Here is an 18091-nt window from a genome sequence, read left to right as displayed (position 1 = left end):
CACTAATTGTCTGTTTGCAATAGTAAAACAATGAGTTAACACCAGATGTATATCCGATGGAGGCCTTGTGTGGCATGAAATCAGTGAAACACATACTTACTGTACCTCACAGATAGGCACAAGTATCCAAATAACGATTGCTATTTCTCCTGTAACTTAAACATGTTACATGCTAAAAATTGTTTACTTTATCTATATTATAGGTGTGTTGGAGTTGCTGCCAGAGTTAGACTGCATTGAAATTTACATTTGTGAGACAAAATTTGTTCTATGATTTTATTAAATTTATAGTCTCCAAATTTGAGAGTTCTTTAGGGGGCAATAAACTTACTTTTAAATTTTATTTTAAGAAATGCTTTTTAATGTATTTTTCAACAGAGGGGAAAATAATTTTCATAGGAATCTGATAGGGTCCCTGAAATCAAATTATGAAAAATGATATCATCAGAGAGACTTTTATATGCAAGTATTTCCATCAAGCTTGATGTTCCATCAGAGATTTAAAACTTTTACCTTCTCCTGGCAGTTAAACCATTTCCAACGATAACTAAACTACAGCCTAAATGTGGAAAGTTACCTGGACATGAGTAAGTCCAGGGTCTTCAGGGCAAGTAGTATATTTGTCTTTATGAATTCAGGAAAACAAATATTTGCATACACATACATGAGCTATTGTCTAATGCAATCCTTGGCTGTATGAACAGCTGCATAGCACGTATGAGCACAGAAGTGATATTATTTCTCTATGGTACTGATGAGCACTCTCCTGGACTATTGTGTCCAGTTTTGATCACACTTCAAAGAGTGTTTTGAACAATTGGGGGGAGCTCAGAAAAAGGTACAAGAATGATTAAAGGTCTGGAAAACCTGCCTTAAAGTAAATAGACTGAAGTGCCTATCAAGGAGGAGGTAAGAGGTGACTGGATCAGCCAAGAACACTATCTATACAGAGTGTTCCCATTTGGCCTGTTGACACAGACACACCCAGTGTTCATGAAGGTGCTCTCAGTGATGGCATCCTACCTGAGACAGCGGGGAGTCAGTCAGTCTTTCCCTTCCTCGATGACTGGCTCCTTTGAATTTCATAAGGTAGACCGCAATAAACAAAGCTCTGCACTTGTTCAAGGGACTGAGACTAACGCATCTTGAACTCCAGTTACTTCTTTTAAACTGGGTAAAACAATGTATTTTTCCCCTAATCTTGTTCTCATAAACAGCTTAACAATTTTAACTGAAACTTAAAAAATCAGCCTGAAACAGATACCTGCCCTAGGTACACCTCTACCCCGATATAATGCTGTCCTCGGGAGCAAAAAATCGTACCGCGTTATATTGAACTTGCCTTGATCTGCCGGAGTGCGCAGCCCCCCCCCCCCCCCCCCCCCCCCCGAGCACTGCTTTACCGTGTTATATCAGGGTAGAGGTATAATTTCAACCCCAACAATTAGTTTGACGAAGTGATAAGCAACTAAAATAGGATCTTATCATGTGTGGGGTAACCTTTGCTATATATATTGCTACCCCCTCTGCCTATAATCAAATGAAACAGGAAACTGATCAGCCACTCAGGGCTTTTCTACAGCAAGAAGTTTACCAGGAGCCTAATTATACTGGTATAACTTCCCATATGGTCACTCTTAGGCCTTGTCTATACTTGCAAGTTAGAGCGCATTAAGTCAGCCCTGGGCACCCTAACTCCTGAGGTGTCCACACTGGCAAGGCATGTAGAGCACCCAGACTCCGTGGCTGGAGCGCCCCTGGTAATCCACCTCCATGAGAGGCATAACGCTTGGTGCACCCTGGCTGGAGCACAGTGGTGCCAGTGTGGACGCCCTGGTCTATTAATGCGCTCTGATCAGCCTCCAGAAATGTCCCACAATGCCTGTTCTAGCCACTCTGGTCATCACTTTGAACTCTTCTGCCCGGCCCTCAAGTGACCAACTGTCAGACCCGCCCTTTAAATTCTCTGGGAATTTTGAAATTCCCCTTCCTGTTTGCTCAGCCAGGCGTGGAGTGCTCTCAGCGCATCTTTCCAGGTGACCATGCCTCCACGCGCCTGGTGATCCCCAGTATGGAGCAATGGCGAGGTGCTGGACCTCATCAGTGTTTGGGGGAGGAAGCTGTCCAGTCCCAGCTGCGCTGCAGCCGTAGGAATTACGATACCTTCGGGCAGGTATCAAGGGCCATGATGGAAAGGGGCCATGACCGGGATGCACAGCAGTGCAGGATTAAAGTGAAGGAGCTGCGGAATGCCTACCGCAAAGCACGGGAGGCAAACCTCCGCTCCGGTTTCTACAAAGAGCTGGATACAATACTTGGGGGTGACCCCACCTCCACTCCGAAGAGCACCATGGACACTTCAGAGGCAGTGGCAGCCCAGAGTGCAACAAGGCAGGAGGAGGAAAGTGGGAGCAAGGGTGCTGAGGAGGAGGGGGGGCCCAGAGCCAGAGGACGGCCTGCCATCCCTAGACACATACAGCCAGAAGCTGTTTTCAAGCCAGGAGGAAGGTAGCCAGTTGCAGCGGATGGTGCTTTGGGAAGAACAAACAGCAGAGGAGGTGCCCGGTAAGTGGCTTTTATTTTGGGCAGGTAGTTGTTCAGTGCGGGCTGTTGGAACGAGGAAGATTGCAGAAAGAAAGGTTAGGGCTGCATGCATGCCTAGATGTGGAATAGGGCGTTGATGTGCTCTCTCACATCGCGGTAATCGGCCTCAGTGATCTCATTGAAGGTCTCATGCAGAAGCTGGGCAATGCACTTGCGCAGGTTCCTTGGGAGAGCCACTGTGCTCCTTGTCCCAGTCAGGCTAACGTGTCCGCGCCACTGTGCCGCGAGGGGTGGGGGGACCATTGCTGCACACAGGCAAGCGGCATATGGGCCAGGGCGGAAGCTGCATTGTAGTAGAAGACCCTCCCTTGCTTCCCAGGTCACCCTCAGCTGCAAGATATCTTCCAGGACGAACTCATCCTGTGGAAAATGTGGGGACAGTATTCAGAATAGGGGCCCCCTGCAGCTGTTGCTCTTCCCAAGGCACAGAACCCCAGAGGTCAGTACGGCTGGGAAACAATCAGTCCTCCTTGCCCCTGTGTTTACTCACCATTTTGGGGCTCCGGTGGGTTATGTGCACTCGTTTTGGGACCGGCACCTTCTGCTATTGTGTAGACTGTGCTTGTCTTTTAGTACAGCTGAATCATTGCTCTGTCTGGTGTGAACAATGCTGCCTCTGTTAAGTGTTGCATTTTGGCTTTACAGATGCAACCTTGAAATCCCAGCCGTCCTTGTTATCAACGGCCAAAAGGCTGCAAAGAATCGGGAAGCGTCCGCGAAGAACCAAAGAGGACCTCCTGCATGAAGTCATACAGCAGTCCCTTACTGAAAATCAAAAAGTACAGGAGTGGCGGGAGACTGAAAGGAGGCCAAAGCACGGAGCAGCTCATAAGCATTATGGAGCGCCAAGCAGACCCGATACAGGCGCTCATAGCACTGCAGATGGAGCAGATGGTCTCTGGCTATTCAAATTCAGTCTCCAGGTTTTGAACCTTTGTGGTCCAGGCCTGAGTGAAGCGTTCACCCTTCCATTCACAAATGTTATGGAGGGTACAGCACGTGGCTATAACCATGGGGATGTTGTCATCGGCCAGGTCCAGCTTCCCATACACACAGCGCCAGCAACCCTTTAAACGGCCAAAAGCACACTCAACTGTCATTCTGCACCAACTCAGCCTGTTGTTGAACCACTCCTTGCTGCTGTCAAGGCTCCCTGTGTAGGGTTTCATGAGCCACGGCATTAAAGGGTAAGCTGGGTCTCCAAGGATCACAATGGACATTTCAACTTCCCCTCCGGGATCTTCTGGTCTGGGAAGAAAGTCCCAGCTTGCAGCTTCCTGAACAGGCCAGTGTTCCGAAAGATGCGTGTGTCATGCACCTTTCCAGGCCAGCCTGCGATATTGTCAATGAAACGCCCACGGTGATCCACAAGCACCTGAAGAACCATAGAGAAATACCCCTTCCGATTTATGTATTCGGAGGCTAGATGGTCTGTTGCCAGAATTGGAATATGCATCCCATCTATCGCCCCTCCGCAGTTAGGGAAACCCATTTGTGCAAAGCCAGCCACAATGTCACGTACATTACCCAGAGTCACGGTTCTTCTGAGCAGGATGCGATTAATGGCCCTGTAGACTTGCATTGACACGAGTCCAACAGTTGACTTTCCCACTCCAAACTGGTTAGCGACCTGATTGTCAGCTTCCAGATTGCAATAGTCACCCGCTTCTCCACTGGCAGGGCAGCTCTCAATCTTGTGTCCTTGCGTCGCAGGGTGGGGGCGAGCTCAGCACATAGTCCCATGAAAGTGGCTTTTCTCATCCGAAAGATCTGCAGCCACTGCTTGTCATCCCAGACTTGCATGACGATGTGATCCCACCACTCGGTGCTTGTTTCCCGAGCCCAAAAGCGGCATTCCACAGTGGTGAGCATGTCCGTGAATGCCACAAGCAATCTCGCGTCGTCTGCGTTATGTGAGTTGACATCATCGTCGGACTCATCGCTGTCACTTTTGTAGCATAAGGAATAACTCGACTGCAATTCGTGACGTGCTGGTGAGACCCATCAGCATATTCCTCAGCACTTCGGGATCCATTCCCGCAGACCGAAAGGGAAGACAGAGCACGCAGTACAAAAAACGTTGAAAGATGGCAACAAATGTGGATGGAAGCACAGGGATTGCTGGGATGTGAAGCGATACATCATGGTGCATTGGGACAGGACCCAGAATGCCTCGCACCTCCTGTCCCCTTCCCACAAGCCACAGCACCAGAATGGGAAGAGGTGCTCTGTGGGATAGCTGCCCATAATGCACCGCTCCCAATGCCGCTGCAAATCCACGCCACTGCGCTTGCAGCTGACAGTGTGAACACACGGCAGTGCTTTCCGTGCTGCATTGTCCGAGGGCTGGTTTAACTCACAGCGCTCTACATCTGCAAGTGTAGCCATGCCCTTATTCTAGAAAGAGTATCTTTTTCCAGTTTAGCTTATATTGGAATCAGTGTCTACACTGGGAATTATACCAGTATAAACTATAGAGGTATAATTATACTGGTAAAGTTCCCCTATAGACAAGCAATGAGTGTTTGAGTGGGAAAAATCAATATAACATCTTCCTTTACTAGACCTGTTTTTCCCAAGGCAGGGGAGGACGAACAGGCAGTGCAAAGGTGCAGTGGTGACTACATATAGATGAGGATGAGTGTCCAACCAAGTTAGTTGCTTTGCAGCAATGTGCAGAAAAAATGGGGTTAAAGAGATGTAGAATTTATTCTTTCTCGTGACAGTGGTGATAAAGTGGATTAGCAAATCATTTGTCCATTGTTAATGAACTGGTCAGATTCAAAATAGAGCATGGGAGCAGTCTTGTCATGCAACTGTTGTTAGTCTACATACAAAAGTCTGTTATCAGCCTGAGGTAAACCCTCAAAATCCTGGATTGCTGGCGGGGCGGGGGACAGGGGAAGAAGGGGCAGGGAACGAACTGAAACATATGCCATGGAAATGCTGCTTTTCAGCAAAGATTAATGGGAGTTCTGAGCACCCATCAACTTAAAGTCAACAGGGGCTGATGGCCACGTGTGAAAATCAGGTCACTTATTTAGGAACCTAACAAGATCTTAAGGTCTCTTGTCATATGTTTAGATTAGGGTTACCATACGTCCGGATTTTCCCAGACATGTCCGGCTTTTTGGGCCTCAAATCCCCGTCCGGGAGGAAATCCCAAAAAGCCAGACATGTCCGGGAAAATAGGGAGGGAGGGCCCGGCGGTGCGGGGCCGGGGCCAGCGGTGCTCGGGCGGGGGCCGGGGGCCGGGCCAGGGGTGCTCGGGCGGGGCCGATGGTGCGGGACCAGGGGCTGGGCTGGGGCTGGCGGTGCTCGGCCAGGAGCTAGGGGCTGGGCCGGGGGTGCTTGGGTGGGGCCGATGGTGCGGGGCCGGGGACCGGCGGTGCTCGGCCAGGGGCCGGCGCCCCAGGGCCCGAGCTGAGCCGCGCGGGAGACACCGGGGCCAGAGCCTCTTGGCTTGGGCTGGCCGCCGGAGGAAGCCGCTCAGCCGGACTGGGCCGCCCCAGCCCCAGCGTATCTGCTGCCTCCTGTTTCAGGCTTCCCGCGAATATTTGATTCGCGGGAAGCAGGGGAGGGGGAGGAACAGGGGCGGAGCGTTCAGGGGAGGGGGCAGAGTTGGGGTGGGGACTTTGGGGAAGGGGCGGGGAAGGGGCGGAGTTGGGGCAGGGCCGGGTCCCCGTGGAGTGTCCTCCTTCTTTAAAATTAAAATATGGTAACCCTAGTTTAGATGTAAGCTCTGTGGGGCAGGGACTGTCCTCTTCTTGTCTCCCTGATTGGGGCCTCCAGCTGCTACCGTAATACAAATCAAAACCATGCTGTTAAACTCCCATTCTTTAATCTTTGCCTCAGTCCCAGATTTGTAAAGGTGATTAGGTGTTACTGCACTCAGCATTGCGACACCAGACTGATTTAGGAGCCATATTGCACTTTTAAAAGGGATTTAGGAGTTTAAATTTCATCATAAATTGTAGGATTTAGACTCCCAAGTGCTTAAATCTCTTCTGACAATGAGATTAGGCTCCAAAGTTTCAACTATGACTGCAGCAGATTTTAAAATCTGGCCCATAGTGTTTAATTGCAATTTTCCTTGCTGAAAAATCTTTGGTATCATCTCTGCATTAATGAAACCAGAGTGTGTGTGTGTGGGGGGAGAGAGCGGGGATTCATTGTTTAAAGTTCCCTGCCATATATTACAAAAACACTAGATAGCAGTGTGAAAAATCATCATTCCTTAATTCATGCCTGGGCAAATCCAATATACGAAAGGCATTAGTTCATCTGGTCCCCATTCTAACCAACTGGTTTCACGCTTGCTAGCTAAATTGCAAAGAGCAGCTGCCTGTGAGTCAGTGCATACCTCAACATAACCTATATGCAAACTCCCTGGCAGGGTTTTTATGTGTAGTAATCTTAGTTAGAAATTCACAGTGTTAAGCAGAAGTGCAGTTTTTAATTAATTTATTAAAACTTTGATGCATATCCTGGCACTTCTGAAAATCCCAAAACCCCAAGCACTTCCAAAAATTCCAAAACCACAAGTCCCTGACACTTCAGAAGATCCCCAAAGCCCCGGCACTTCTGAAAATTGCAAAAGCCCCAGCATCTCCAAAAATCTGATATATCTGGCACCTCCAAAAAAAGACCTGGTTCCTCTGAAAAATTGTGAACACCTCTGAAAATCCAGAAGCATTGGCACTTCCAAAACTTCCAGTACCTCCAAAAATCCCAAAAGCCCCTGTACCTCTGAAAAAGCCAAAAGTCCCAGCACCTCCAAAAATCCTGAAACCTCAAAAGCCATGTTTCAGAGTAGCAGCCGTGTTAGTCTGTATCCGCAAAAAGAAGAACAGGAGTACTTGTGGCACCTTAGAGACTAACAAATTTATTAGAGCATAAGCTTTCGTGGACTACAGCCCACTTCTTCGGATGCATATAGAATGGAACATATATTGAGGAGATATATATACACACATACAGAGAGCATAAACAGGTGGGAGTTGTCTTACCAACTCTGAGAGGCCAATTAATTAAGAGAAAAAAAAAAAACTTTTGAAGTGATAATCAAGCTAGCCGAGTACAGACAGTTTGATAAGAAGTGTGAGAATACTTACAAGGGGAGATAGATTCAATGTTTGTAATGGCTCAGCCATTCCCAGTCCTTATTCAAACCGGAGTTGATTGTGTCTAGTTTGCATATCAATTCTAGCTCAGCAGTCTCTCGTTGGAGTCTGTTTTTGAAGTTTTTCTGTTGTAATATAGCCACCCGCAGGTCTGTCACTGAATGACCAGATAGGTTAAAGTGTTCTCCCACTGGTTTTTTAGTATTTTGATTCCTGATGTCAGATTTGTGTCCATTAATTCTTTTGCGTAGAGACTGTCCGGTTTGGCCAATGTACATGGCAGAGGGGCATTGCTGGCACATGATGGCATATATCACATTGGTAGATGTGCAGGTGAACGAGCCCCTGATGGTATGGCTGATGTGATTAGGTCCTATGATGATGTCACTTGAATAGATATGTGGACAGAGTTGGCATCGGGGTTTGTTACAAGGATAGGTTCCTGGATAGGGGTGGACATCACTGAGACCTCGTTTACACTAGAAAATTAATTTGGTTTAAATACATCTGTTAGGGGTGTGAAAAATCCACACCCTTGAGCAGAGTAGTTAAATTGACCTAAGTCCCTGCGTAGAAAACGTTAGGTGTGGTTGCAGCATTTTAAGCATACACGAGCCCTGAGTTCTGATGCAGGTGGTGAGAGGGAACTGAATGGTGGATGGGGCTTCACTTTCCTTATGCCCCTGGGTGGGGTGTGAGGACAGCTCCACTGGACACTGCTGGCCAAAAGGTTCTCTGGACCCACACACGAGGTTCCTGGGTTAGTGGTTTTGTTCAGTGATGTGTGGTTGCTGGTGAGTATTTGTTTTAGGTTGGGGGGTTGTCTGTAAGCGAGGACAGGTCTGTCTCCTCAAAAGCCATGGCACCTCTGAAAATCCTCAAACCCCCCAAAACCCCAGCACCTCCAAAAATCCCCAAACCACAAAAGCACCTGCTCCTCTGAAAATCAAAAAAGCCCTCGCTCCTCTGAAAATACCAAATTCCAAGGCGCCTCCCAAATTCCTGAAAATCCCCAAAGCCCTGGCAATTCTGAAAATCCCAAAAGCTCCAGCACCACCCAAAATCCCAAATCCTCAAAACGCACGAAACCTCTGAAAACCCCCAAAGTCCCAGCACCACTAAAAATCCCAAGTATCTCTGGAAATCCCAAAACACAAAAATCCCTGACACCGGTGAAAATTCTGAAAATCCCCACAAAACCAGCACCTTCAAAAATCCTTACAAATCCCAAAATACCCAATGTCTCTGAAAACCCCAAAATCTCCAACACATCTGAAAACCCCCAAATCCCCAGCACCTCCAAAAACACCCTAAACCCCAACACTTCAAAAAACCCCTAAAGCCCGAGCATATCCAAAAAAACTCAAAAGCCCCACACCCCCAAAAAACCCGAAAGCCCCGGAATCTGAGCAAATCCTGAAAATCCCAAAAGGCCCGGCACCTTAGGAAATCCCAAAAGCCTCATGTGATGGGGTGTTCACCCCACACAAGAGTGGAAGGGACTAATGGAGGTCTTGTGGACCTGCTACACCCCATCACAGAAAGGAGCAGTGGAGTGGAGGTGAGTCCTCCGAGCAGCCTAGTGAGTCTGTGCAGGAAGCAGCCAATTGGGGAAGAGGCTGCACGGAGCAGCCAATCAGGGCCCAGCAGGCTAATACAAAAGAAGCTGCAGGGTTAGTAGCTGTGTATTTGGTAACTTGGTGGGTAAACCTCTTAGAAAAAGACAGTCATCTCACAATCAGAAGAAGCTCAGAAATATTAGGAAAGGATAAAGGCCTTAAAATTCCAAATAAAGAATTTGTGGTGTATTATTTGGTGGTTCTTTCTAGAATTTCTGTATTTTAATAGTAGACCTATAATCGATGATACAGAATGGATAGAAAACCCTAGGATCCTGTTTCTCTAGTGCCTTTCCCACCTGGGTCGCTCACAAACAGCCTTCCAGCATGCCAGCCACACCCTGAGTGTCTGTGTGTAACTGCAGCCTGCCACCCACACACAGGTTACACTCTGGCTCTCACCAGCCTTGGTTATCAGTACAGGGTGACCCAACACACCCCCAGTCTTAGATTTTTCCATCCAGAAATGTATGTCCTGTACTGCCCAGCCCTCTCCCAGACAATACAAATTATATTGTCTGTTATTCCTTTAAGAGAATAATATGCACACAACTTGTCACCCCAAATGGAGTTACCCAGACACTTCAGTTTAAAAACACTGGATTAGATGAAACAAGCTTACTAACTACAAAGAAAGATTTTAAGTGAGTAGAAGTAATGAGGCATAAAAGTCAGAAATGGTTACAAGAAAAATAAAGATAAAACATTTACTAATACCTAACTTAACAAACTATATCAGATTCAAGCAAATTTTCTCCCCATATGTTCTCAGCAGTCTTACTGACCAAACCCTGTAGGCCAAGACCCCTTCCCCAGAGTCCAACAAATGCTTCCTTTGTCCCATCAGATGAAATGAATGCGATAGGCAGGAGATACAGAGGGGGGATCCTTGGGGTGTTTGCCCCTCCTTTTTATCGTTGCAATCCCCCTCTTGAAAACTTTTCCAGATGGGAACCTTCCTCCATGGCAGAGATTGAGCTGCCGCCGAAGACAGTGGCGGGACTTCGGCAGCAGCTCCTTCAGGACATTGCGGGGCCCTCTTAGGGGCGCGGGGCCTGATTCCGGGGAATCGGCTGAATCGCCCTAAAGCCGACCCTGGTTTTGGAACATTTACTAACACCATACAGGGGAAGTTGCCACACTGACTAACAAATTATGAGTTTTCCAATGATGCCTTAAAATACATGCCTTGTACAAAAATGAATACAATCATCTGTGGGGTGTGAACACAGGGGTCATTCTGTTACACCCTCAAAGCCCAGACACCTCCAAAAATCCAGAAACCCCAAACATCTGAGAAAATCATGAAACCTGAAATCCCCGGCACCTCTGAATTTTGAAACAACAAAAGCTTGTTGACATTTCAGCTTTGGCGTACCTCTGGGCAGAGATGGGGGGAGGGAATGTAGGGTGGTGCCCCCAAACTCTATACCAGAGGTTTCAGAGGGGTCGGGGGTAAGCGGCAACACCAGGCAGCTCGAGCCAGTCCTGCATGGAGGGGCTGCTTGGGCCGGCCAACCCCATGCAGCAGGGCTTGGGGAGGAAGCACCACCTCCATCCCCTGGCTCACTCATTGAGTGCACAGTAATTTAAGTACCACTAACCATCGGTAAATCCAGAAGTTAGACTTATACCGATGATTAATAATATTAAACTCCCCCCGCCCCCCAAATAGAGAAATCAAACTATGCCTATGTTGGAGGGAGCCCTTTGGCACAGCGCCGCTCTCCAGCCCCAACCATGGTGAGTATGGCCTGCCAGGGCCAAGTGGGGGATTTCAATCCCTATGCCATGTGCATGTGTATAGGGCAATGCAGTACTGGCACTGTTTTCCACAGGTGGTGGTGATTTTAGCTATCTCACTCCTGAGGGTTACAAAGGCATAAAGAAGTCAGTTGCTACTGGCATCCCAAAGCTGCCCCGGCCTCTAGGCCACTAGCCTATTTACTGCAATGGTTCCTGCTGAACTCGCAGCAGAGTGGTGTGGGGAAATGTCCTACCATGGAGGACAAAATAAGGCAGCCATCCCTAGAAACCTTTGGGAGAGGATTACAGAGCATCTCCATGAAAGTTTCATCGAGATCTCTCAGCCCTCTGGACATAAACTGCTTTGCATGCCCCACTTCCCACCTAACCCAACAGGGGAATGAAAAGCAGATGCCAACTCTGTCTGTGTTTGTACCTCTACCTCTTCTTGAACGAGTAAAACAATGAAAAGTTGATATCTTTGTCTTGTTAGCTTGGGGTTGGGCTGGGTGCCATCTTTACATGTAAACATTGTAAGGAAAAATGCATTTACACACTTACCAGAGTGCCTTTCCCGTTCATCAGGTTTATCCGTGCCCACCTGGCAGGACTGGCTAGACTGGCAGAGTCTCAAACAGATCCTGGTTCTCAGCATAACTGGAGTCCCCTGCCACGTCTCCCTACTCCTCCTCCTCCACTTCTCATTATTCATGGCGGGATCTCTGTCTTGGGCTCCTCCAGGATATGCACAATGGTCTGCGAGGTGCTGCCAAGTATGGCACGCGGCTTGTTATAGAAGCAGCATGTCTGCAGGACAGCCCCAGATCTATTGTGCTCCCTGGCCTTGTGGTATCCCCGGCGAAGTTCCTTCACTTTCATGTGTCACTACTGCTGATCCCTGTTGTACCACTTTGCCTATGGCCCCTGTGTAAACTGCTTATAGATGCCCTCGTTTCTACACTGTGTAACTGTGCTTACCAGTCTCTTCTCCCTCACAGGCCCAGAAGATCCAATACCTCCCATCTACTCCAGGCAGGAGCGCATCTAGTATGAGTACCTCTGTGTGCGTGGAGCCACCATGTTTTGTTGGGAAGTTGCACATAACAAGGGAGAACTGCTAGGTTTGCTCACTAATGAAAAAAAGACATTTCAAAAACACGCAGTGGGCTTAAGGGGGTGGACTTCTCTGGCCTGTGGGCAGTGTGAAATTTAAAATTGTGACCAGAGCAGTCACTGTTGCAGGGAATGCAGCATTGTAGGACAGCGTCTGGAGAACTGTTAGGGTTGACACAGGTCATGAATTGTCTACGCTCAGACTGCATTGACCTTGGTAGGTTGGCTGTAAATCTACACTGTTCGGGGAGGTGGAACCAGGCACTTACAGCGGCTGGAGACAAATTTGAGTGCAGATACACACACAGGTTGACACAAGACTCTACCTAACTTTGTAGTATAGATCAGGCCTTGGTGATTTAGGAGCACTGCAAACCCAAATTGAATAGTGTAGCCCGGTCGAAGCATTTCGGCTTTCTTGACTTGTGGATGTTCAATATAGCCAACGGTGGTGTTGGTTGCAAATATAGCACAGGTTAATTGCTGATCAGTTTTGGTTTTGTGCCGTTCTCATAGCAAGGCTGTTAATGAACCCCTGAACCTGTCTTTGGGGATCTTATGCTCCAAATGGGAAACCTCTTAGTACAGAAAGTCTCTGTGTAAAAGTTGACGTTCTACTGACAGTTAGAGCTGGCTCCCCTTTGATTTAGGAGAGGAGGTTGTAGTAGAGCATTCTGTGTGGGGCCCTCAGCTCTGGAACAGTCTTCCCCTCCTGGTTCAACATAGTTCAAGTCTATTGACGGTCAGAGCAAGATACTTTTCTATGTGATTTGCTGCTGGGGCCACTTTGTGCGGTATCAGAGGTGCAGGTCAGAAAGAAATGTGGAGTTCTGTGAGCAACTTAATTTTGTTTTCATAATTTATGGCAGGGGCCTCTAGAGCCTTGTGCGGGCGCCTCTTTATTTGTTCTTCTTCATAGATTTATACAACTAGAAAACTAAAGGGGCTGTTTTGTACTTCTTTCCTTTAGCAATTTAAGAAACTAATGAACTAGCAACATGCAAATAATCAATTTAAATAAAACTATTGTAATATAAATGAAATTGTTTCAAATAATATTTAGCACTCTGCCTAAAATAGCCAAGATACTGCCATGAGGGCAGGAAAATGTTTTAACGGTATCTAACAACACTAAACCGAACTACTGGGATTAGAGAGTTTAAATTTCAGAATCTTCACCAGGGAGTGGGGTGGACATCACTGAGACCTCGTTTACACTAGAAAATTAATTTGGTTTAAATACATCTGTTAGGGGTGTGAAAAATCCACACCCTTGAGCAGAGTAGTTAAATTGACCTAAGTCCCTGCATAGAAAACGTTAGGTGTGGTTGCAGCATTTTAAGCATAGACGAGCCCTGAGTTCTGATGCAGGTGGTGAGAGGGAACTGAATGGTGGATGGGGCTTCACTTTCCTTATGCCCCTGGGTGGGGTGTGAGGACAGCTCCACTGGACACTGCTGGCCAAAAGGTTCTCTGGACCCACACACGAGGTGGGTGTGTATGTATGTATATATGTATGTGTGTGTGTGTATATATATATATGTGTGTGTGTGTGTGTGTGTATGTATGTGTGTATATATATACACACCATGAGTGAGATCCACATGACTAGTACTCAAAGAGGCAGGAAGGATTATTAACCCCCATTTTACAGATGAGGAATTGAGGCATAGAGAGATTAAATGATTTGCCTAAGGTCACCTAGTGAACCCGTGGCAGAGTCAAGAACTGAACCCAAATCTCCTGAGACTCAATGCAATGTCTCGGCCACAAGACTATGTAAGAGATACATAGAGAGCAGCTTCTTCAGGTGGCCGATGGTTTACAAAATGTAGGACAAAACACCATTTGATGTAAAATTAACAGAAATGGGTCCTGGAATCCTGGTTTTGAAGGGACGTCCTCTTAGCCCTGAGCCATGAACTCTCATTAGTGTGTGTGTGTGTTAAGTTCTCACAATTTTCTGCAGGGTTCTGGCAAATTTTTGCCTTTGACAGGGGCCATCGTCTCCCATCATTTCAAAGAGCACTGAAGCCTGAGGCTGCCCTCAGTCAAAATGGCCACCATTTCCCTTCAGCTTCTGCATGTGACAGTGAGGCTGCCCCTAATAAAGATGGCCACCATTCTGTCCCTCTCTTCCTCCCCCAACCCCCCTTGTTTTCAGTGAGACTGAAGCTAAGCTACCTTTAGGGAGGATGGCCAGTAGGGTGACTGAGAATACAGAAGGGAGCCCAGGAGAATGAATAGGAGGAAGGGGGCGGAGGGGATAGGGCAGATTGATGGGCATTACTGGATGATGTGGGGTGTAGGGGAAAAACTGAGGGGAGTTGTAGGGATATTCAGGGCAGGAAGTAAACAGAAGGAACAGGAGAATATGAGGAGGTTGACTGGGGTGCCAGGAAATGTAGGATACAGGAGGGTGACTGACCAAAAGTACAGGGGGACAGGAGCAAAGAAGGAGACTTTGAGGGAACATTTTGGGGCAGATGGCTATAGGTGTAGTGGGGGAGAATGTAGATGGTGGGAGATAATCAGGGAAGGGCCAGAAGAGAGAGAGAGAGAGAGGACAGTGCTAAAATGGGGAGGCTTGCATTTCTGGTTGTATTTTTAAAAGTTGAATTGTATGTCAAAGTTTGAACATGAAATGATCATGCAAATTAAGGGTAAGTGCCTCCTTCTAAAAATAAAGTGATTATTATAGTTTAATTATTTGCAAGCCAATTATTTTTGGGGGTCTGAATCGTGACTTTTTAATGTTTGGGGTTGGCAATATATATTTAATTTAGAAACATTTGAGATATTCAGATTAATGCATAGTGATCCATGACCATGGAGGACAAGAAACAATTAAAAAATGGTTTTGTTTTTGGAGATGGCTGACAGAAAGATGTTGTGAGCAAAATGTGTCACAGTTCTGGCCCCCCTTTCGCCTCGCCCCCGCCCCCAACACCACTATGGCTGGCCCTGTGTCCTTGACCAAGCGTAATTAAAAATTGGTTGGAATGAGTAATACAATTAATAACTGATTTTAAAAAAATCAACGTTGAGCATGCTCAGTAGTATTTGCTTTTTTTTTTTTTAAAGCTAAGATGAATGATTCCCCATCCTCTTTGTGCCATCACCGCATATTTCACTGCTCGAGAGTCAAGAAAGAAGACTGGCAGAGTAGGCACAAGGACACAGCTACTATCAGGCTGTTGCTTTACTGAGGTGGATTGTTTTGTGTGGATCAATGAGATGCACCATTATCCAAAAATAATGCCTTACTAGCAGGGAAAGAAGGACGTCAGATGTGAAAAAAACTGTGGGTCTCACAATTTGGGGGGTTTATTTTTAACTTCTCCAGCATTCTGCAAATTCTAACTTTTTTTTTTTTATTTAAAAAACAAAACAAAACTTTTCCGTTCCCGAGATTGGAAACCACCTCAGGGTAAAGGGATGTGTTGCTGCCCTGTTTAGTTTTCTGCAAAGCTGAGTTGTCTCCAAATCTGAACCCATCCACCCTCCCCTTAACCAAAGGTCACTTTACTAAAAGTTCCAATGCCCAGTTTGACTGGTTGATGCCAGTATTAATCCCAGGCGTTTTCCTTTTCTCTGTCAAATGAAAGGCAAAAGCGCCGTTAATGTAACATGAAAGCTGCTCGGCGGCATTATTGTACAACAAAATATCACAACAGGCCCCCGTTAAGGTTGCGGCGGCAACAGCCGATGTACTGGACCATGTCCAGCTGAGACACACAACTGCTGCGAGCCCCATAGCTGAGAAACCCCCAGAGAATGGGCTTTTCCTAGGGGCAGCAGAGCCCAGGTAACAGGAGCCTCAACTCTCCCCCCGCCGCCACCTTCTGGCTTTTTAAAGGTTAACTTCACATTGCATCAGCCCCGTGGCGGGCTGGAAGACAGAGCCCAGTTCCAGGCCGGGAGCCATGTGGGTCGGGGGGCTCCACCTGCACTTCCGGGGGTGCCACGGGGCGCCTCGGCCTTCCCGCGGGCCGGGGCTCTCCCATGGCGGGGCCGAACCATAATGGAAAGTACAAGGAGACCCCCGACCCTGTCCCGACCCCTCTCGCTCGGCTTCTCCGCCAGCGCCCGGCCTCACGCTGGGCTTCGCGGGGCTTTCTTCCCAGCCCCCGCCGGGCAGGGGCGGCTCTGCAGCGGGCGGGGACCGTCTCCAGCCCGTGCCCGGCTCCCTCTGTGCCCCGGGGGGTCTCGGGCGAGGCGGCTGCACCCCGGCCGCCGGCCTGGGGCAGGGGCGGGAGCTGGAGCTGGAGCTGGCCCCGGGCGGGGAGCTCGGGCCGGGCCCCCTCCCCTCCCCGGCGGGGCGGTGCCGCGCTCCCGGCCCCCCTCGCTGCCGTGTATTTCCTCTTCCTCCCTGCATGCAGCAGCGGCGGCCGCCGGGCGGGGGGAGGGAGGGAGGGAGGGACGGGGCTGGGCGGAGGAGGCGGCGGCGGAGCTGTGGCCGGGAGCGGGAGCGGGAGGCGCCCAGACCCAGCCCCAGCCCCAGACCCAGCCCGGGGACTTCAGCGGCCGCAGCGGAAGCGGGGGCCAGGGGAAGGAGGCGGGGGGCGGCGCTAGGAGCCGGCGGGGCCCGACGAGAGTCACCGTGTCACGGCGCCCGGGAAGCTGCTGGATCCGCCCCCTGGAGAGGCCGGGGCCGCCGCCACCGACCCCCCTCCCCGCGCCCGCCGCCCCCTGCCCGCGCCGGGCTTAGCGCGCGGGGCCCCGGCCGAGCGGCGCCGAGCAGCCAGGGGAGCCCGGGACGGGCCTGGGCCGCCGCCTCTGAACTAGGATGTCCCGACATGAAGGTGAGGGCCGGGCCGGGGCCTGCCGGCGGAGGGCACCCGCCGGCCAGCGGGCTCGTCATGGCGGCGCCGTCCAGAGCGGGGGGGCCGGGGCCGGCGGCGGAGGAGGCCCCGGGGCCGGGGCGGCGGCCGGGCAGCTTTGCAGTGTCATGGGGGAGGGGGCCGTGTCCGTTACGGGCAGGCCCCGGCCCCGCGGCCGCCGGCGGCTCCTGGCCCAGCCCAGGGCAGGCGGAGGGGCCTGCCGCGGCCTAGCGCGGTCCGGCCCAGGCACGGGGCTGGGGCCGGGTCCCCCCGCCCCTAAGCGGAGCGGCCTAAGGCCTGATGGGGCGAAACCTCCTTGGCTGGGGTTTGATCCTGCCTCGCTGTGCTGGGACGGAGCGGGGCACAGGCTGGGCAGGGAGACGGGGCATTATTATGGGTGGGGGTGGCTGGCTGGGGGTGGGGAACCCGGGGGTGGGGGAGTGGGAGGGCGCAGATGGGGCTTGGGGGGGGGAGGTAGGGGGTGGAGATGTGGGGGTGGGGGGGGGGGGCGGGGGGGCCCTGGGGGGGGGGTGAATGTGGGTGCAAGGTGTGTTGGGCTGTCAGAGGAATTGTGGGACGGTGTATATGGTGTGGGGGTTTGTATGTAAAGGCAGGGGAAGGAGTCACACATGGCGTGTGGTGGGGAGGCCGAGCTGTTCATGGCTATGTCACAGGGGGAAGGGTCCAGGAGGAGGAGAGGGCATGTGCTGCATGTGGCTCAGAGGAGGGGAGCAATGTGTCAGGGCCGGGACTGTGTGGCGGCTTCTGTGAGGAGGCTGTAGGTGTGTTTTGGAGATGTTCGGAGAGTGTTTTCTTGTGAATGTGAGGGGTGGAAGATCAAGAATAGGTTCATGCATCTGTTTGGTGCAGGGAGAGGTCTTCATGTATTGTTCTGCATTGGGACCAGTGTTTGGGGGGATTGTTAGTAGTCGTGGTCTTGCTTTGGGATGAGTGGACATTTTGGCAACTTTGGAAGGTTGTGAACTTTTAATGTTTTAATCTTTAATGTAGAAAAGGAGATGAATGCAAATGTGTTAACAAATCACTGCTAACATTTTGAAAG

General features: G+C 49.7%; 1 protein-coding gene across 2 annotated transcripts in view; it reads left to right on the top strand.

The window, feature by feature from the left end:
* Nucleotides 1-16195: 16195 nt before the first annotated feature.
* Nucleotides 16196-18091, top strand: part of KCMF1 (potassium channel modulatory factor 1) — a 72856-nt gene continuing 70960 nt past the window's right edge. Inside the window, exon 1 of one of the 2 annotated variants that reach the window (XM_034773813.1) lies at nucleotides 16196-16232. In XM_034773813.1, coding sequence (XP_034629704.1) covers nucleotides 16211-16232 — 22 coding nt within the window. In that variant the 5' untranslated portion in view covers nucleotides 16196-16210. Of the gene's footprint in view, nucleotides 16233-16728; nucleotides 17011-18091 lie in introns of those variants that run through there. The other variant, XM_034773814.1, reaches the window with a different exon arrangement.

Source organism: Trachemys scripta, chromosome 6, assembly GCF_013100865.1.
Source record: "Trachemys scripta elegans isolate TJP31775 chromosome 6, CAS_Tse_1.0, whole genome shotgun sequence".
Taxonomy (NCBI): Eukaryota; Metazoa; Chordata; order Testudines; family Emydidae; genus Trachemys; species Trachemys scripta.
The sequence above is the reverse complement of the archived record's forward strand: the minus strand, read 5'-3'. Positions and strand labels throughout refer to the sequence as shown.